Below are 19,796 nucleotides of genomic sequence, written 5' to 3'. Positions count from 1 at the left end.
ATTTGCCAAACTAAATGTTTATTTAGGATTTTTTTTTTAAATTCAGCCTGTAAAATTACTGATTTTTTTTAACTGATTTAATTTTAATTAAGTCAGAAATGTTAGATCTATACTACTTGAAACTAAGCTAACAGGAAGACTCCTAACCAACAAAATGCAAGTAAACAGGAAATGGTACTTAGCAGTGTGTTTTCATAGCTCTTAAAAAATCTGATTATTGTTGAGCTCACTCGAATGTGAATATAATTTGAAATAAATAAGGAGACTCCGCATTAAACCATGATTTTCATGCTTCTTTTCATGTTTCATATCTACAGTAAAGCAAGACAAATAAGCAATTTTAGGTAATCAACAGTGTATTTAAACAAAAACATATGCATAACCACAAGGATAAAAACAATGTTGAAATTATCGAACACAATGTTTCATGTGAGAAATTACATTTGTGCATTGTGACAGACATGTTAGTGGAAACTTTTTAGGAATTCAGTAGTCAAAATAAATATTTAATAAAAAAAATCATGCTTACTCGGTGACAAAATATCAAACAATAGAGGAGTTTGGTGTTTGGAAGTAAATCAGAAGGTACATTTCCTTATGTTAAACAGTGCTGAATTTAGTGGCTTAATTATTGTAACACTGCCCTAAAGAGTAGGTAAATCATTTTTATAATTAGTTTCTGTTGAAAGTCACAAGATTAAAATACAGTTTGATGACTGCAAATAATAAAGCCAGTTTACTATACATAATGAATAATTTATTACACCATGGGATCAATTGATACAAATGCACCATGGGCCACTGCATAGCATACTAGTTACTGAAGATGCATTTGTCAGTGTCCAGTGAACTCAAGAGCAAATGAACCAACCCCCCCAAAGGTTTGATGTACAATGATTTTTTACAACTAGATGACTGGTAGTAGAGAAAGATGCATATGCATTTTTTTCAAAAGGAAAAAAACACAGTAAAATGTCAAGAGAGCACCACAGGATTTCTATTTATCAGTTAGATAAAACGGTACAAATGATTTTTATAGTAAATGAAGAACAAATAAAACATTATTGTATCATCCCATATTTAGAAAACAGTTGCATTTATTATTTTAGTGTGTTGTTTCATCAGTGTATATTGTTTAAAAAAAAAATACCTTAAAAATACCACTGGTGACAGTGTGTGTATTTATTCTTTGTTAAGCTCTGGAACACTAGTAATGCAAAGAAAAGTTTACTGCATAGTGAAGATCTAGAAAGATTTAAATGGCAGACACATACTGAAATTTAGAAAAAGTTAATAAAAATAGAATCATACAGAATCAAGCCGCAATGTATCTGGGTTACCCCATTAACTCTCCATTGAGATTTTTTGATGCTTCCTTGAGAATACTGTTATGGAGTCTCTCTGGCCATCAGTATCTTAGTGTTAGAGTGCCATTTTTCACCATTAGAAGATCCATGTTTTCTTCTCATACTCAATCCCCAACTCAAAAAACTTGATTAAATGTTACGGATTTCTCAACAGATTGTTCTCTGTGTTGTAATGCAGCCCTCTTCTGCTTGTTAAATGATATGCTGTTAATATTCTTTCCATTTTCAAAGCACCAGTCTAATTTCCAGTTTGATCAAACATTATGCAATAATTAAAAGTCGTGTCCTCCCCCTGCTCTATTGTGACATGATAAAGGCTATTCACCATTTAAAATACGTTCAATCTCTTCTAGTCTTTTCAAAGCAGCAACTCTTTTTTTTTCAATGTCTTTGATTTCTTTTGTAGATTTTTTTTTAGTCTCTTTGTCTGTGTTATTTTTTTCTGTTCGTTTCTTGCTATTTGACTGTCCTTTGTTAATGTTACTATTCAATGTCTGGGTGGTTTTCTGTTCATTTTTTACTTCTTTCAAGTTTTCAAATGGAATTTTTTTCCCCCCCACAGCTGCAGTCCCATCTGCTGGAAATGTTGACTGTTCTGCAGCACCGAGCAATGAAATTTTACTTCTGACTATATTTAAATGACGTTGAATATATTCCTCATGCGGTGCTAATACCAATGTCTCAACAAGACATTTTTCTGCTTTTATTAAGTCTCGTTCCTCAAAATAAACTACACAAAGATTATGTTTTCCTTGTACATTGTTAGGATCCATTTCCAGGATTTTTTCAAAACACTTTTTAGCTCCACTTATATCTTTCTTTTGGTTCATTAAGATGTCGCCCTTTAAAATCAAACCTTTGGTATGATCAGGGTAATATCTCAATAACTCTTCCAGGACTGGCAAAGCCATCAGCTCTTTTGCAGTCTGAGAATAAAGCAGTGCCAAATTAAACAAAGCGCTTCGGAAGCCTGGTTGTAACCTTATGGCTTTCTTCATCCAAGACTCTGCTTCAGCATCTCTTTTGTCATCCATTGCCAGCATACCCAAGTTGAAGTAGCCATTAGCATCTTGTGGTTCCTCTTTCACATAACTTAACAGCCTTTTCTTGGCTTCAGGTCTAAGCATAGGGTCACCTAAAGTGACAGAAAATACATTTCAGATATTTTTCCAAACATTTTTAAAATAGCCCTGAAAAATGTTAACATAACCCCTAAACTAAAATGTAACATTCTTTAATATTATATATGCTTAGCATTAAATAAAGCTGCAGAAATGGTGGGGTCTCAAATGCTACTTAATATCTTTGAAGGCTATAAAAGATATAATTATATCATACTGCTCTTCCCTGTTGAAGAAGAAGTTTTAGTTTTGATATGATAGATCCAGATAATGGGATCTCTACAAGTCTGAGAAAATGTGAGCAAATAGAATGAGGAGAAAAGATCATTTCGGACAAATAGCTCTTGCAAAGGAAATCTGAGTGAAAGACCTCATTTTATTGTTAAAGGATAGATTTTAAGGCTGGGAGGGACAATTAGATCATCATGTCTGACCCTCAAAGCCAAGGTAAAATATCTTCCAACAGCATATCAAATCCAAGATCCTAGAATCTTCCACAATTACAGACAGCTCACGTAATCTATTTTGCACCTTTTAAAGTTTTTGTGTTTCAAATTTGGTCAGATATGAATTTTGTTTAAATACTGGAACACACACATAATCTTAGTAACTGTCAATGTGCATATACAGGGTTAATTTAACCATACTTTTCAAAAACTTCTACTAGAAATTAAGCACAGTAAGTGAAAACTGATGTAGATTTACATTAGCCACTGACACTACAAGGCACCATATAGAAAGAAGCAGGTATTATTTAACGCCAGCTTTAAAACCCACTGCAGTCAATGGAAACTTTTAGTCAGTGAAGAATAGATAAACATATGTAAAATACGTATCAACATTTACAAGCATTTTGTGAAACTGGTTAGAGACGAGGATTTTATGTATGCTCTGTATCAGGGGTGGCCAAACTGCAGCTTGGGAGCCACATGCAGCTCTTTTACAGTCAAAGTGCAGCTCCTGGAGCTCACCATGTCCCCCCCTTTTCTGCCTAACAGACTGGCGGGGAGGGGAGCTCGGGGCTTCAGCCCTCTGGTGGGGCTCAGGGCTTCAGCCCTGCGGGTGTGCCTGCTGGGGCCCTGAGCCTTGGCAGGCACCTCCCATGGGGCAGAACTCTCAAGCCCCACCACCCTGTTGCAGGGCAGAAGCCCAAAGCCCCAGCAGGGAAGCCCCACAGGACTGAAGCCCTGAACCCTGGCAGGCGAGCAGGTTATGAAAATTATCATATGTGGCTCAGAAGGTCAATAAGTTTGACCACCCCTGCTCTATATGCTAAGAAGGTACCTTAAAAATAAATGGAAACTTAAAAACAAACACATACATCAGATGGGTTACATGCACAAGTAAAACTTTGGTAAAACTAAAGAAGTTTCATAAGGTCTAGAAAAGCCTAGAGGGGCAACTATGAGAGGAAACAGTTTCTTCTCTTATTGCAGTTCTTGAGAAAAACATAATATGACTGTTTTCTAAAGATAAGTCAGAATTCATTAGAAGCTTAATCACGGTGTGTGTGATAAATACAAATATAGAGTAAATATTTTAAGCAAAACAACATACCAGATTCTTGCATGAGTAGTGCAGAATTGAACAACGCCAGTTTATGTTTAGGATTAAGTTCTAATGCCTGGTTGAAGTTCTTCAGGGCTTCTGTTGGATCTTTTAGTTCAATGTAAACAATTGCCAAATTGTACCACAAGTCTGCATTGGTTCTGTCAAGTTCCAGGGCTCTAAGATAAGCTTCCTTCGCTTTCACAGGCTTATTCATTTTTAAAAGTAATTCACCCCTGTTGAGGAACCAAATTTCTGTTTAACTTTCATGTCGAAGAAACATACACATATATTTTATGATAAAAAGTTAACAGTTTGTTTCCCTAAATTTGAGGGCTGTGGAACGGGAGTAAAGAAAACTTTAAATAATCAGATAATAGGATTTTATATCAAAAGTCCTATTCAGGAGGCTTTAAAAAGGCAGCACTGCAGACACAGGAATTTAGGGCAGAGCTTGCTGTACTGTCCATTTGAACAGGCTGCAGTTTGGGGCCCCAACCCCAGTGGATATGAAAAGAATGTTGTGAGTAAGCATTCTTTAAAGCAGGATGGTTTATACTGATATACGAAGTTATAACGTAGAACAAGCTTGGAGGCAAATTACCAGTAGCAGAAGTTCATAAACTGGGATTGAACTATGATATTTGACTACAACCAACAAAACTGTATCTTGTTTTCAAATGTAAACAGAGATTTTTTTTCCTATTCTCAAACAAACAGCTCAAAACTAAATCCATTATAGAGTAAATAAATTAAGTTGTATATTGGTGTTCTGTAATATTAAACAAAACTTTAGTATGTTTTGAAGAATAAACAATCTCCAAAAATCAACAAAAATACCTGCTAATGTAAGCCTGTTTGAAATCTGGCCTCATACTAATTGCTTGTCGATACAACTGATCTGCTTCTTCAAGGCGAGATTCGTTTGCCCGAATCAAGTTTGCAAGATTTATATAAACATTTAGATGGTTAGGAGCAACTCGTGCTGCGTATTTTTTACCTGGGATAATCTGGCAAAACAAAAACAAACAAACAAAAAAATCAGTGGAAAGTTAAAAACAAAATCAGAAAGAACTCATATAGTTAAATGCATGAAGCTGCTTTCCAAACTTCTTTTATCATCAAGGTAAAACAGGATATATATATATATTACACACACACACACACACACACACACACAACTTGAACTTACAATGCCATGTCAGCAGTGAAAATATGCATTCTAAAACATCCCTTCCCTCCAAAAAAAATAGGAGAGTGCAATTTGATATGCCAAGAACCTTATTTAAAAAGCCATATCAATTTACCAGTAGTTTAAAAATCAGTGGCACAAAATTTAAACTATAGCTGGAATATCAGGTAGTTGGCAATATAGCTTAAATAACATAATTGGAACCATGGCAAATACTTACCCACCAACTTACAGACCCAAGCAGAACCCTTCCCATCCACTCACTAGGAACATGGATATTTTTCTGACAGGCATTTTAACTTCACTTTTCTCTTCTCCATCCTAATGTTATATTGGTACCATCAAAGCTCCTATGAAAGCTGGAAGGGCCACTATCTGAGGTGGATATCAGGACAGCCCTAACATTTAAACTGCATCAGATCATCAATAACCCTCATCTTGTTGCACTACACAGCAACAATTTAATCACATACTTCCTTAAACTATTCAAAGCAGTGTACAACTTTACACATTAAGTAAGGAAACAGCAGAAGCACTTGCTGCACAATGGTCAATCTTTAATCCATGATGCGCCTGAGATCTTGTCTATATTTGCAGCTACATGCAACAGAAAAAGGCAGGCTGTGTCCGGGCTCTGGGCTTCTGCCCCCCACCCCAGGACTCCTGCCATGGCTCTGGGAACTGATCTCGGGGCTTCCTCACCCAGCAGCTCTTAGGGCTGGGGGTTCCCGTTCCTGCTGACTGCAGCCAGGGCAGCCCAGGTTCAGGGCCTCTGCCCTGCTCCAGCCAGGGCTTGGGCCAGCTTCCACTCCCCGACCCCAGCCGAGACAGCCCGGGACCGGGACTTCCAGCCCCCAGCTGGGGCTCGGGGCAGTCTGGGATCGAAGCTTCAGCCCTGAAGCTGCAGTCAGGGCTCAGCGCACCTGGGCTTGGAGTTTCTTCCCCCGGGCTCCTGCTGGGGCTCGGGGTGACCCAGTTAGGGCTTCTGCTCTGGGGCTTCTTCTGAGGTTGGGACCCCCATGGTTACAACACCCTGAAATTTCAGATGTAACCATCTGAAATCATGGAAGTTGACCAATTTTAAATCCCTCTGGCCATGAAATTGACCAGAATGGACCATACATTTTGTAGGGCCCTACTCATGCTAGCTGGGTGTGCAGCGTCTGTACTCTACAGGCCATCATAAGTGCAGACATACCTAGAAAAATTTCAAAGGATGGTAGTTAAAAAACAACATTACTACTTACCTGTGGCATCAGTGATTTAGCAATCATGTATGACTCTTCTGCTTCTTTGGTTTTGTTTAAATTTTTATAAGTTCTTCCTACGTTCATGTGGGCACCAATATCATCTTGAAAAAAATATTTAATATACCATTCATGTCTCATATAAGTAAGTGTAATTAAAAATCTATGCCTCATGAATATTAAATATTAATACCTCCATTATAAGTGTAAGCCAAAGGAGTATTAAGGAGTCACTGATGCCTGCTGGGAAACTGACAAAATATTCTAAATGAACTGGATTTTGGTCACACTTTTTGTGGATCTTCCCCTTCTCCTTTCTTAAAGAAGGAACTTTTTATTGAAATAGCATCTGATGGCTGAAGAGTTCTAACTTTTCCTGACACTTCTCACCTGAAATCACAGTTCTGTTTGTGACAGTAAAGGAAAAATCTTCACAATAACTAACTGTGGGTGAACCAAAATGGTGCACAAGCGTCTGCACAGGGGCAAGTTATACCACATGAGAATTATATAAAAATTATAACTTCAGGTTAAGAGTAAGCAGGAGATAAACTCTTACTTTTTCTCTTTTATAAAGACATGGATATCGTGACAAAATGGCTGATGTTGGTATGGTGGGTCCTGTGCTTTTCTTGAGGGGGGGGGGGGCGCTAGGACGCCACCCTTTACCCGAGGGCCCCGCTAGTGGCCTGGGTAGGTGGTAGTAGAGGAGGGAAGTGGGGGGAGGGGTCTGGGTTTCCTCCTCACTCTGAGCCCCAGCCCCTCTCAACACCTGCGGGTTTCTTACCCTCTTCCCCCTTGGGCAGGGTTACCCTCGGTCCTTGAAGCTGGGGAAGGGAGTCTCCCTGCTCTGCTGGGGCAGGTCTCGCTTCCTCCAGTTCTCTGGTCTTTCAATTCTCAGCAACACAACTCCAAACTCCAGTCCTCTCGCCTTCCTCGCTACACACTGTCTGCCCAAAGCAGGGTTTTTTTAATTAGGTTCCTGACAGGGCCTTAATTGGCTACAGGTGCTCCAATTAACCTGTAGTAACCTTCCCTAGAGTACAGTGAATCACGTCTTAATTAATCTAGAGCTTACATATCTCCCCTCTCCCACTGCTCCTTTGCCCTGCTGTATCACAATATACAAAAGAAAAGGTAACAGGAAAACATTATAAGCAGAATTGTCTCAAAATTATTTATTCATAACAAGTCAGTAGATCCCTTTTAGGGTTTTCAAACTTGGTAAAAATCGATTCTTGGCTAAAGCACTCAATGTTCAGAAGCTGATGTTAGAACATTGAACAATATTGTTCTAAGCATACTTTCTACATCATCCCATACATTTTGATTCCATATGTGATAACATAATCTAGGAAAGAATCTGAGGTGAACGACTGCAGTACTTTCTACGTAGCTATCCAGCAAATCAGTTCAAGTAGAATTGACATGAGGATGACAATTTGGCTCACATGGATCGATGTTTTTTATATGACTTTCTAGTGAGAGACTTATCAAAGAACAAATTATAAGCATTTCTACAAAGTTCTTTTACAGACAGAAGCAGGCCTTACATGCTAGTCTTAAATCAAACAAAATGCCCTTTCGGCTTAAAGGACTTTGACATCCCAAAACAGAACCCAATGGGCCTTTTTATGTCTTCTTTACAGAATAAGGCAGAGGAAGTAATCAAATAAACCCTACATAATGTAGAAGACTAAAAGTCTGATTCTGATAAGAGCAGCAAATAGATCTGAACGCTATCCACCTCACTAAAATACAAAACCACTTTCAAGAAGCCAGGAATGACTTCCAATTCTTTTTAGAAAATTTCTGTTTTCCTTTCTTTTGGCTAATTTTACACAATTATTTGAACATATTAATCTCAGATATCTTTATTGACAAAGGAAGTGCAATCTATAACAGTTTTGTGACCCCAATTTAATACACAGCACTTAAAAGGTTAATTCATAATTGAGTAATGGCAAGATGAAACATCAAAACAAAACAATTCTTTCAAAAGCTTTTTGAAAATAGTAATAGTACTAGCAGTTTGAAGTCATTTTGAGACTACAAAATCACAAACAAACCACTAAAACAGGAAGAGTGTGGATCTCAGATCCACATGTTTGGCATACAAAAGCTAAATGATCATAAGGGTTTTTGGTTAGTAATTTTTCTCTCACCATGGCAACTTAAGTGCAAAGAACCTATAATTAGGTGACAATAATCCTTTTTCACTCTCTCCCCTTTGTTTTTAAACAGCTAATACCCTAACAGCTGTAACGGCATCGAAAAAAAATCAAAACTTGACTTTGGGTTTCAAACAAAACATCCAACCATACTATTAATTATAATGCACTCCAAAACTACAACTCCTACATAATAAAACATGTACTGTGCATTGTAAAGAATGTCAAAAAGCACACTAAATTGTGTGTAGTGTGCCACAAATATGATATGCATGTTAAACTGTAAGTTATTTACTTTTTCCTTTCAGATTTTTTTTTAGTTTTCAAAACTATCACAGTATCACCTGCATCCTTTGGGTCAATACAGTATCAACAATACATAAAATATAAGGAATATGTATTTAGTATTAACTTAAGCTTCATTAACCTTTGTTACAACTTAAGATTGTATTCCTTTTAAGAGATTAAAAACCCTGCATTTCTGTACATCCACAAAACTTTACTCAGGAAAGTTTACAATAAGATAATATTTTGTTTACATTTCCTACAGAGAATAATCTCACCATAGTCAACCTACTAAATACATTACGTGATTTAAAGTTCAGTTATGGAAACAAACATAATTAATGCAGAAGTAATTTCTTGAAACAGTGCACTTAGAATAGACTACAAAAAGAGATTCCCTTACAGAATCAAATTATTAAGAAGAAATCATCAACACCACTGAATGCACCTGAGCAAATGAAATTCATCAATAACTTTTACCTGGTTGCACTCGTGTGGCCTGTATGAAGAATCTCAAAGCTCTTTCAAAGTTCTTTTCATTTTCTAAAGCATGACCCACATTATTCCATAGTTTGGCATTGTTCTTATTTACCTGAATATAGAAGGCATACAGATATTAAATTTCAAGTATATATCACTTATAGTGCTTTTAACTATATTGAATACATTTAAAGAAGCAAAGCAAATAATTTAGAAAGTTATATAAATTCCATGAAACGACTAAAAAGAATATCAAATCACAGATTGGGAGAACTACAACAATTAAAGTAAACTTGTTGCCCAGGATCTGTTTTCTTTACCAAGCTCTGCCAAATTCGATCCTTATAAAAGTCCCAAAAGGTTCCAAGCTGTATTACAATTCTTAAAGGGAAATAGGCATCCAAGAGTAAACAGACTTCCCCTCCTCACCTTTAATTCAAAGATGGCTTATTTTTGGGGCTCAAATTTTTCAAAGATTTGGTCCTCAACAGAATAAATGCATCTGTGGGTTCATCCAAATCATCAACCCGCTATATAATACCTTCAAATGTATGCTTACTGTGCTTACTCACAATCAAGAAAAAGCACCAATACCTTATTTTTTTGCACATTAATTCCAATGTGAGATGACACACTGGTTTTAAACATTCTCAGAAGCAATTCTTTGGGCATAAGGATTGCCATGATGCAATGTAACTTGTAAACCAAACACTGCAATTCTCCAATATTATCATGCTCAACTGCACTTAGAATTTTGAAGAAACTGGCTAAAAAGGTCTCACTGCACAGTAAGTAGTGGGGGCTATTGTCTGGCTTGCTGGAAAAAGGTGTGTAATCTTTTAAGGACTAGAGAGCCAGGGAATGACTTTCTGCTGCAGCTGCACACCAGGCCAGTGTTGGGACACTGACCCATCCTCACTCCAGGTGACCAAAAGAGAGGGGGAACTATATAGGTCCATGCCAGTGCAGGAAAAGCCCTCTTTTACCTGGACCAGGCAGAGCAGTGCCCACCCTCGCGCCAATGGAAGTGGTGAAATATTGAGGTTTGTCATAATCCGCTGTGAGCACTGCACTAGTTGCTACTTTCTTTGGGGGTTGGGAAGGAATTTTCCCCTCATCGCCAGATTGGCCAAGGAGAACTGTTTTTTATTTCCACGTTCCCCACAGCAGGTTCAGGGGTGCTTAGTTGGAGCAAACATGAAATGAGAGTTAGGCTATGACATTGCAACTAATTATGTAAATGTGGGGTGGATGTCCAGTACAGGTACTCCATATGGAATGGATAGTGATCAGAAAAAATGGACTGGCAAAGGAATTAAACGAGGTAATCTTTAAAGGAGCAGAAGCGGGGGGAGGGGACGGGGAAAGAAGGGGGGTGTTGTGGCTCCTACGACTGGAATGGCAGGGAGCCAATCCCCTCTTCTTTATAGCCCCACCCTCCTTAAACCTCATTCGAGGTGGGGGATGGCAAGGTCCCAACAGCGGGTTGGCTGGGGACCAGGATGGGTAAGGGGGAGGGCTGATGGAAGCCCACCGGGTATATCTACTGAAACAATTATGGAATTACCAGAACTGAATTTTTATCTGCTGGGTACCCAGCAGGGCCGGCTCTGGCTTTTTTGCCGCCCCAGGCAAAAAAGCCTCCCACCGCCCCCCCCCGCAGGGGAGGGCGGCGAGCCCCGCTGGGGAGAGCGGAGCCCCGGCGGCCAGAGCGCTGGGAGGAGGGCGGAGAGCCCCGCTGGGGCTCCGCTCTCCCCGGCGGCCAGAGGCTGCGCCGGGGGGAGGGCGGCGAGCCCGGCCGGGGCTCCGCTCTCGGGCCGGAGCGCCGCGCCGCCCCCCTCCAGGTGCCGCCCCAAGCACCAGCTTGGTGGGCTGGTGCCTGGAGCCGGCCCTGGTACCCAGACATTTAAGAATAAAATTGTGGCTTAATTAAACCACATCTAGCATCTCCTGTCCTTCTTCCAGCGCAGCCAATGATCCATTATCCACTTGCCCTACGCCACTTTGAAACATAACACTGTACCTTTAAAGCTGACATAAATAAGGTGTATTCTGATTCCCAATCCCAGTTTCTGTGCAGTGTTTTTAAGGCATGAGTGAACAGCACTACAGACAGACAAATCCAGGACAGCTTTCTCAGCACACTGTTAAACAAACAAACAAAAAAATAAAATAAAATAAAATAAAACCAGAGCTGTAAAAATACTGACCACTACACAATTTCAATAATATGCTAAGGGGGATATTTTACCTCCTTTCAGAGAATAGGTATAATTGTTACCCAGTACTCATTGGTGAGTTAAAGCAAGAAGAGAGAACATTTTGCAATTGCTATTGTAATTTATTCCAACTGAACACTAGCAGCTAATTTAAACTCTGAACTTTGAGGAAAAGAATATTTAGCCTCAAACTTTTGTTATTTACTGTATCAATTGTAATGTCACAATGTCCACTTGATAAATAAGTTCATTACAATAATCCACAACAATTTTCTACAACTAAAATAAAAATGTGGGAGATTCTTACATATGACAAACTCTCAAAAGTCGAATTCAAAATTAAGACAATGAATGGGATCCTGAAGTCAAATGAAAAAGTTATTTAAGTATTTTAAAAAGCAGATATTGAGAACACGTATTAGGTCATCTATTCCATCATCTATGTCTAATACAGGACCATCCTATACAAGTTTTTAATGCAGTTTCTCTAACTTTTTACATAGTTTGGACGTCATTTTAGTGGAGAGGTTGTCTCCTGGACCAACTTGTCTATTCACAATCACATAACAGCCTGTGGCACATAACAGTGGCAACTACAATTTCTTAAATGGAAGAAAGTTTTAATGCATCTTTAGCTTTTTTTAATCAGTTTTAGAAACTGAAAATAATGGGGAAAATTCAGCATTATGTGACCAGTCTCTTCCTCAATACAACTTCATCAACAAGGAATTATTGTGAAGTTCTAATGTATGTGTTATACAGGAGGCCAGATTAGATGACCACAGTGGTCGCTTTTGGCCTGAAACTATGAAAACTTCTTTTTCTAGAGTTTTGTCCAGTTTATTTTCTATCCAGACTGGGTGTTTTGGGGGGTGCTACTTGGTTGATCTGAGATAGATATAGAAGATATAGTAGCAGCCTAATCATTTGGACCCCAAATCCTAATCCATCCCACTGGGAAAAAACTAGTAAGGACACAGTAACCTTCTGGTAAATACATTTCTATTGTTTGGTTTTAAGACAGCTTTAAAATGCTTATCTTATGCAACCTTGTCAATGTAAACAACTTGTAGTGGCTCATTGTTGTCAGTTATTTCTTATACTGTATGTTCTATAATAATTGTTCCCAATGTGCTGTATTTTTGGAATAAGAATGAGGGACTGCTGATTCTCTAGGGGACATGATGAAAACAAAAGGCTTTTTAAATGTTTTAGATATTGTGCAGACCTAGGAGGAAGACAGGCCAGAAAAACTATGGTGATTGGCACACGCCTTATTATTCTATTTATATATCAATCATTGCCCCTTTACCCAGACATCATTAGTTCTCTTTTCAAAAAGATATATGTTATTCCCACACCCTCCTGAGAAAATGGGCCCTCTCTCTTTACGTAAGACCCTCTAGGTGCCTGTGCGAATGGTCCTGGGAGGCCATGGGAGACCTGAGACCTTCCTATGCACATAGTGTGCAGGGATCAGATGGCAGGGATCAGATGGCAGGGATCAGACAGCAGGAAGTCTCACGTCCATTTATAGGGCATTTGCTCTCATGTCACTGTAGTGCTAGGGCTGTGAAAGTGTGACTGGGAGTTTGTGCAATGTCTCCTATGGGGTGACCCCTACACAGAGAAGCTGCCACTGTCCATCCTTAGCTCTGCATCTCGTAAAACTATACCAGTAATCAACATTTTTAAATATACAGCAAACTGAAATATAGTTTATTTGAACATTATATAAACTATGCAGTTAAATATAAACAGGTGACAGTATTCACCCTTTAAATAAAGTATAAGTCAAGTTTGAACATATTCTCCTTAGAACAGATTTTTAATTTATATTTCTTTGTGCTTAATCTTTAGAAAGTGTATAGCAATGCTAAGGAAAATAAAATTAAACATTTGTGTTTCTTTGATATAAAAAAACAGATGGGACTAATTATTAGGCTTAGAAAGGCTAGGTCTACTTAGCAGCAACATTAGCATGTAACCTGAAATAAAGAATATTGCACTGCAATAGAAACTATTTGGTTTCAAAGAAATTTATTATTATTTTTTTATTAAAGAAAAAGACAATTATTGACACTAACACCTTTTGGAAAAAGATAAATCACAGAGAATATAAAACTCATGAAGAAATGCTCAGTAGTGAACCATACACTCAGTTAACAGCACCACTCAGGTTACAAGATGAAAGACTACCTGCACTGTAAATTATCCCTAGGAATAGGTTTTCAAAGTAGCCATTCCTCTATAACCTGAAAGACACCCCCAATTTGCTTTTCACCAATACATTATAGAAACTTAATTAAACAAGTCAAATCCTTCGAGCTTACAGTTTGTGGATCAGGAGAAAGAGGGAGGCAAGGACTACCTTCCTTTCTTAGCATTTGATCCCATTTCCAAATTCAATCTCAAAACAAATTTTAACCCAATTATTCTACACTTAAGCAATTGTAAAATATCTTACAATTCGGATGTGGTAGGGCACTAAGAATTAGAAATATTAAAAGCTAATAAAGCGCTCAGGATAAAAGATAGCGAATTAATCAGGGAAATATCAAAGAAACCCAAATATTCCTCTGCGAAGGTGGTGGTATGAATTCCAAGATTGCTTCACAATATTTGAACCTGAAATATTAAGTGATGCAATGGGATTAAGTACATTAGCCTTTGACCTTTGCATATGTACAGTGCAGACACGTTAAAAGCAAGACACTAACACAAGGCAGAACAACATTTTGAAAGCACCTGTGATAATGGTTTGGGATCTATGTTCATCCTACACATATACCAACAAAAGTAGCTTCTTTTACCTCCAAGATTTAGTTCAAGAAGTATATTTAATACAAAAGTAATTTTAAAATTACATACAGTCCCTTAATCTGAGACACAATTTTCAAGATGTCATTGGTTCCTCTGACTGGTGATAATTTTTTTTTAATAGAAACAAGGAAGATTTCAACATAAGCAGGTGAGTAAATATGCTTCTCCCTATTCAAAATTTGCATTTTTTCATTGTCATAAATCAAAAGACCCATTACCACCTAAAAATAGCAGAAAGGTGGAATTTCATGGCTCTCTCATTGCAAGAATCTACAAGAGCCAAATGAACACCACATTTTAAAGCAATGACACTAAGTCCAAATAACATTTTGGATACAAGTGAAAATTACTGCACCACACCTTAAGCAGGGAGGGCGGGGGGGTGCATTGTCTGACTTGCCAGAGAAAAAGGGTATACCTCTTTAAAGGGCAGAGGTGAGGATGTTGCTGTAGCTGCAGAACATATCAGTGTGAGGATGCTAACTCGCCCCTCTCCCCTGGTGAGCAGAAGATGGGGGAGAGTATATAGGTACGAGCCGGGTGAGGGAAGCCCTCTTTCATCTGGACCAAGCAGAGCAGCACCCACCCTTGAAAGTGGTGAAATACTAGGTTTGGTCAGTATCCACTGTGGGCTCTCTGGTAGGCGCTGCTTTCGCAAGGGGCTGGGAAGGAATTTCCCCTCACTGCCAGATTAACCAAGGCAGAGTGGGGTTTTTTCCACCTTCCCCACAGTGGGTTCCAGGGAGAAAGGGGAAGCTTATTTGGGGTGAGCAAGGAAGAGGTGTTAGTCTATGAGGTTGCAACTCAATTCTATGGGGTGGCTGTCCAGTGCAGGTACTCCATAGGCGAAGGATACAGTGATCAGATAGTTTGGTAAAGAATTTAAAGAAAGTGTTTGTTAAAAGAATAGAAATAGGGAGGGTTTGGGCTCCTATAACTGGTACAGCACGGAGCCAAACCCCCCCATTATAGCCCCACCTTAACCCTCATTTGAGGAAATAGGGGGATGGTAGGGTCCCAGCAGCAGGTTGGCTGGGGACCAGGATGGAAAAGGTGGGGGGACTGATGGAAGCCCCCCAGTAAATATTGAAATGATCATGGAATTACCTACACTGTACACTTTTATCTGCCAGGTACTCCAAGACAGTTAATAATGAAGTTTGTGGCCTAATTAAACCACTCCTGTCCTTTTTCCCGTACAGCCTGACAATATGTTTGAGGACCTCCTCCCAAGTCCCTTGTGGACATTTGTTCACATCACAAAACTGCCATATAATTCATCCTGACTGGCAGTCCTTGTTCAAGACGCAACCTGGACTGGAATAACAGATATAACATACAAAGACAGAAATATACCTGGTTAGAACTCTTTAGAAGAAGCTTGCAGAGCCACTTATCTACCTTTATTTTATAATGAATAAATAGATAAATATGTAGTAATACTTAACATTTATATAGCACTTACATCAGACAATCTCAAAGCATTTTACAGATAATTAATTATGCATGGTTTCTGTCCACTATCTTTATTCATAAAATTACACATACGCCCCCAAAAAACCCCTAATTTTGACCTACCTTTTGTTTGATAGTTTTTTCCACCCATGTGCTACTAGAATGCAGAATCCCATGCTAGGGACGTACAACACTCGTTCTGCTACTACAAACCCAACAGGAAAAAAGAGGTTTGATGCAGGAATGAATGGCAACACTATTAAACAGAGTGCCTAGAAAACAAAAGCAAACACGAACTAGTAATCAAAACTAGAGTTACAAATTGTGCCTGCCACCTGAACAAATAGAAAAATAATAATAAAATTAAATTAAACAATCCTTATGAAAAGTAGAATACTAAGTACACTTAACAAATCTCAAGTGTAACTTCTACGTTACACTAAGAATAGACCTCTTTCACATGGGAGGTAATTTTTAGTCTACAAAGAGAAAGAACCCATTTTTGCTTAGTAACCTATGAAGCGTTACCAATTAACTTATTTGGTTGCCTACAAGTTGGAAGTGGGGAAAAAGATCCATCTGCTAACATTTCTTTAAAACAACGGTTCTCACACTGCATGAAAAACAATAGGAAATAAGACAAATAACCCCAAACAGCAAGACCAACTTTATACCATAATTTTTAAGAATTTCCCACTGATTTCAATGAGGAATTCTGCATACAAAAAGTGACATGAGATGGTCCTAGGTTCTAAATCACCGTGTTTCAGTAATGTGAAAGTCAGAATTTTCAACATTATAGCTCTTACAACTATTCTTTTTTGCCCTGTATCCATGTATATTACTTGTGTGCTGTTAAACTTGTGCATTAGTATATGACATATGAGCATCAGAACCATAATTGAATTTCCTAATTTGCCTTGAAATTATTTGCCAATGGTTTGAAATAAGATTTAATATTATCTTTCTTATACATTACACAAAACTCTGAATTGTATAATGTAACAGCTCTATCAGAGAAGTTCTAGAATCCAGTTGCATTGGTTATTGAACCATAATGTAGCCCTTTGAATCCATCTCAGAGCTTTTGTCATATTTAAAGGAAGAGAATGAAACTTTTCCCATGACACTTTAATGGTACTTTCAAACTTGATTTAGACCCAGTTATGTTTGGATTCATATTCCTAAACATGTGGCTAGCTGAATTCCTATTATCAATAAGTATGTGAAATAATTATTGTGAACATTCTTGTCCATTTTAAAATATTTCCCTCACAACTCTTACTCACATGTTGTTCACTCCAAAACTAACAGTACAAAATATATGTGTTGGTTTTAAAAATACTTTTAATCAAGTATATTTAAGAAGACATTTGACATTCAAATAAAAAGACAAGTTTTGGAAATTGCAATTTGATTTAAAAGCATTTTAACCAATTTACACCTTTTACAATTACACATGGAGTGAATGCATGCCAAATATCTCCATAAAGTCAAAATAGTGCATGTTCATTCCATAAAAATGGTTTTGTTATTGAAACTATGACCAATTGCATTTATATTTGCTACAGCTCACAATTATATAGTGGACCTGAAAACAGAAACTGGCAAAGTCATCATTTAGACTATGAAGGAGTTTAGACAAGCCTGCACATAGTCCTGAGCTATCCTAGGGCTGTTTCTACACTAAATTTTTTTTGTCAATTTCTCCCACTGCATAGTGGTAGCTCTACAAATGGAACACAAGTGCAGACTGGCTGCTGGTATTTTTGTCATTGAATCATACTACTCCTCCCAGAGAAGTGACAGTATAAAAAGCCCTCAACCAAGCTACACTAGCACTCCCTGCATTGCTAATGCTGGTGGAGCTACTTTGCAGTAACTTATCAGAAAGCTCAACCTAGACAAGGCCTAAATTAACTTTATGTTGATTACACTGTTAGGAACACTCAAAAGCTAAATCCATGAAATGATTTCATGAAGGCACTGAAAAAAATTGATTTAACTAAATTTGCTTACATTTCCCATTTTTCTTGGGGCTTTTTGGATGCATAAATCTCTCAAGGGAAGCCAACTGGTTGGAAATCTTCAAGAATCTACTTATGTGACAGTTCAGTAAATTTACAAGCCCATGTTGAAAAAGAAAGAGGTATTTTATAAACCTGACCAAATATTAATACTGAATCTCAAATACTCTGACATTTGCAGAAAGTATTAATAAATATAGCTTCATATAGGATTTAAGTTATGCTACCATAGATATATTTTAACTCTCATACTGTAATAGATGCATCTTTAACAAACAGCCATATAACCTGAATTTCCCTTTCATGCTATAAATTAAACTTTGCCATATTTATGGCCACTTAACCACTAGCAGCTCGTAGTTTTATTGGAATAACCTAGATCTGAACTTAAAAAATTGTTTTGCTCTAAAGTCATACTTCCTTATATTAAGCCTAACTGACTTTTCATGTTCATTTTTGTAATCTGCTGAAAAACTTTCAGAAGTATAAAATAAATATATAAGTAAAGCATTGCAGGTGTAATCCAATTTATTTGGAAAAAGGCAAGAGTTACTTGTGCGTAGAGTTTAATAAGAGATACATAATGTTACTAATATACTTTTCTTTGCAAGTCTACTATGGCACAGTCCCAGTTCCTTTTTCAATTAATTCCCTTACTAGAAGAGTGAACCAACTCTCCAAAGACGTGGTGGTAGGAAAGGATATTGTCAGATATTACTACTTATTGGGAACTCAGAGAAGAAAGTGGACAATTTCCTTTAAAAAGGTGTGTACTCTTTTTCAAAGTTAGTTAAAGTACCAATTCATAGTCATGGGCAACGTGAAGTTGGGAACCATTGCTTTAGTGGCGCTGGACACCAGGACTGTCACTGGTCCCCTATATAACAGTGACTTTTTGGTAATGGCCCAGGATGGAAGCGTGTAGTAATTTTTTTTGTTTAATATAAAGGGTCTAGGGCAGAGGTGGGAAAACTACGGCCCGTGGGCCACATCCGGCCCACGGGATCCTCCTTCCCGGCCCCTGAGTTCCTGGCCTGGGAGGCTCGCCCTCGGCCCCTCCCCCGCTGTTCGTCCTCCCCTGCAGCCTCAACTCACTGCGCCGCCGACGCAATACTCTGGGCGGCGAGCTCCTGGGGCAGCACAGCTGCAGAGCCCAGCCTGACCCGGTGCTCCGTGCTGCGCAGTGTGTGGCTGGCTCCAACCGGGCGGCGCGCCTGCAGTGCCGCCAGCCACCGGTGCTCCAAGCAGCACGGTAAGGGGGCAGGGGGAGCTGGAGGGCAGGGGAGTTCGGGGTGGTGGTCAGTGGGCGGGGGTGTGGATAGTGGTCAGGGTGGGGAACAGGGGTTGAATGGGGACAAGGGTCCCGGGGGGCGCAGTCAGGAACGAGGGGAGGTTGGATGGGGCGGCAGGGGGCAGTCAGGGGCAGGGGTTCTGGAGGCGGTCAGGGAGAAGGGGTGGTTGGATGGAGCAGCTGTCCCAGGGGGACAGTCAGTAATGAGAGGAGGGGTTGGATGGGGCGTCAGGCAGTCAGGGACGGCGGTTCCGGGGGCAGTCAGGGGACAGAGAAAAGGGGTCCCAGGAAGGCACTCAGGAAGAAAGGGGGTGGTTGGATGGGCTGGCGCAGGGCAGTCAGGGGCGGGGGTTCCGGGTGTGTGTGTGTGTGTGAGGGGACAGCGAGCAGGGGGGGTGGATGGGGCAGGGGTCCCGGGGGAGCAGTCAGGAAGAAGGGGGGTTTGGATGGGCCAGGAGTCCAGGGGGACCGTCAGGGGGCCAGAAGCGGGGGTGAGGTGGGGTGGATAGGAGGTGAGGGCTGGGCCACAACCCCCCCCCCCCCCCCCCCCCCCCCCCCCCCCCCCCCCCC

At 39.4% G+C, this 19,796-nt stretch overlaps 1 protein-coding gene across 1 annotated transcript in view; it reads right to left on the bottom strand.

Moving 5' to 3' along the window:
- Nucleotides 1-333: 333 nt before the first annotated feature.
- TMTC3 (transmembrane O-mannosyltransferase targeting cadherins 3) overlaps nucleotides 334-19,796 on the bottom strand; it is a 50,339-nt gene continuing 30,876 nt past the window's right edge. Inside the window, exons 9-15 of the mRNA XM_024214584.3 lie at nucleotides 16,032-16,180; nucleotides 11,435-11,555; nucleotides 9,412-9,523; nucleotides 6,476-6,579; nucleotides 4,877-5,046; nucleotides 4,046-4,272; nucleotides 334-2,502 (exon numbers count right to left, since the gene is read on the bottom strand). Of these exons, the coding sequence (XP_024070352.1) occupies nucleotides 1,685-2,502; nucleotides 4,046-4,272; nucleotides 4,877-5,046; nucleotides 6,476-6,579; nucleotides 9,412-9,523; nucleotides 11,435-11,555; nucleotides 16,032-16,180 (1,701 nt within the window). The 3' untranslated portion in view covers nucleotides 334-1,684. The remainder of the gene's footprint in view (nucleotides 2,503-4,045; nucleotides 4,273-4,876; nucleotides 5,047-6,475; nucleotides 6,580-9,411; nucleotides 9,524-11,434; nucleotides 11,556-16,031; nucleotides 16,181-19,796) is intronic.

Source organism: Terrapene carolina, unplaced genomic scaffold (assembly GCF_002925995.2).
Source record: "Terrapene carolina triunguis isolate 2854851 unplaced genomic scaffold, T_m_triunguis-2.0 Scaffold68, whole genome shotgun sequence".
Taxonomy (NCBI): domain Eukaryota; kingdom Metazoa; phylum Chordata; order Testudines; family Emydidae; genus Terrapene; species Terrapene triunguis.
Note: the sequence above shows the minus strand (reverse complement) of the source record. Positions and strands in the feature narration are given on the sequence as shown.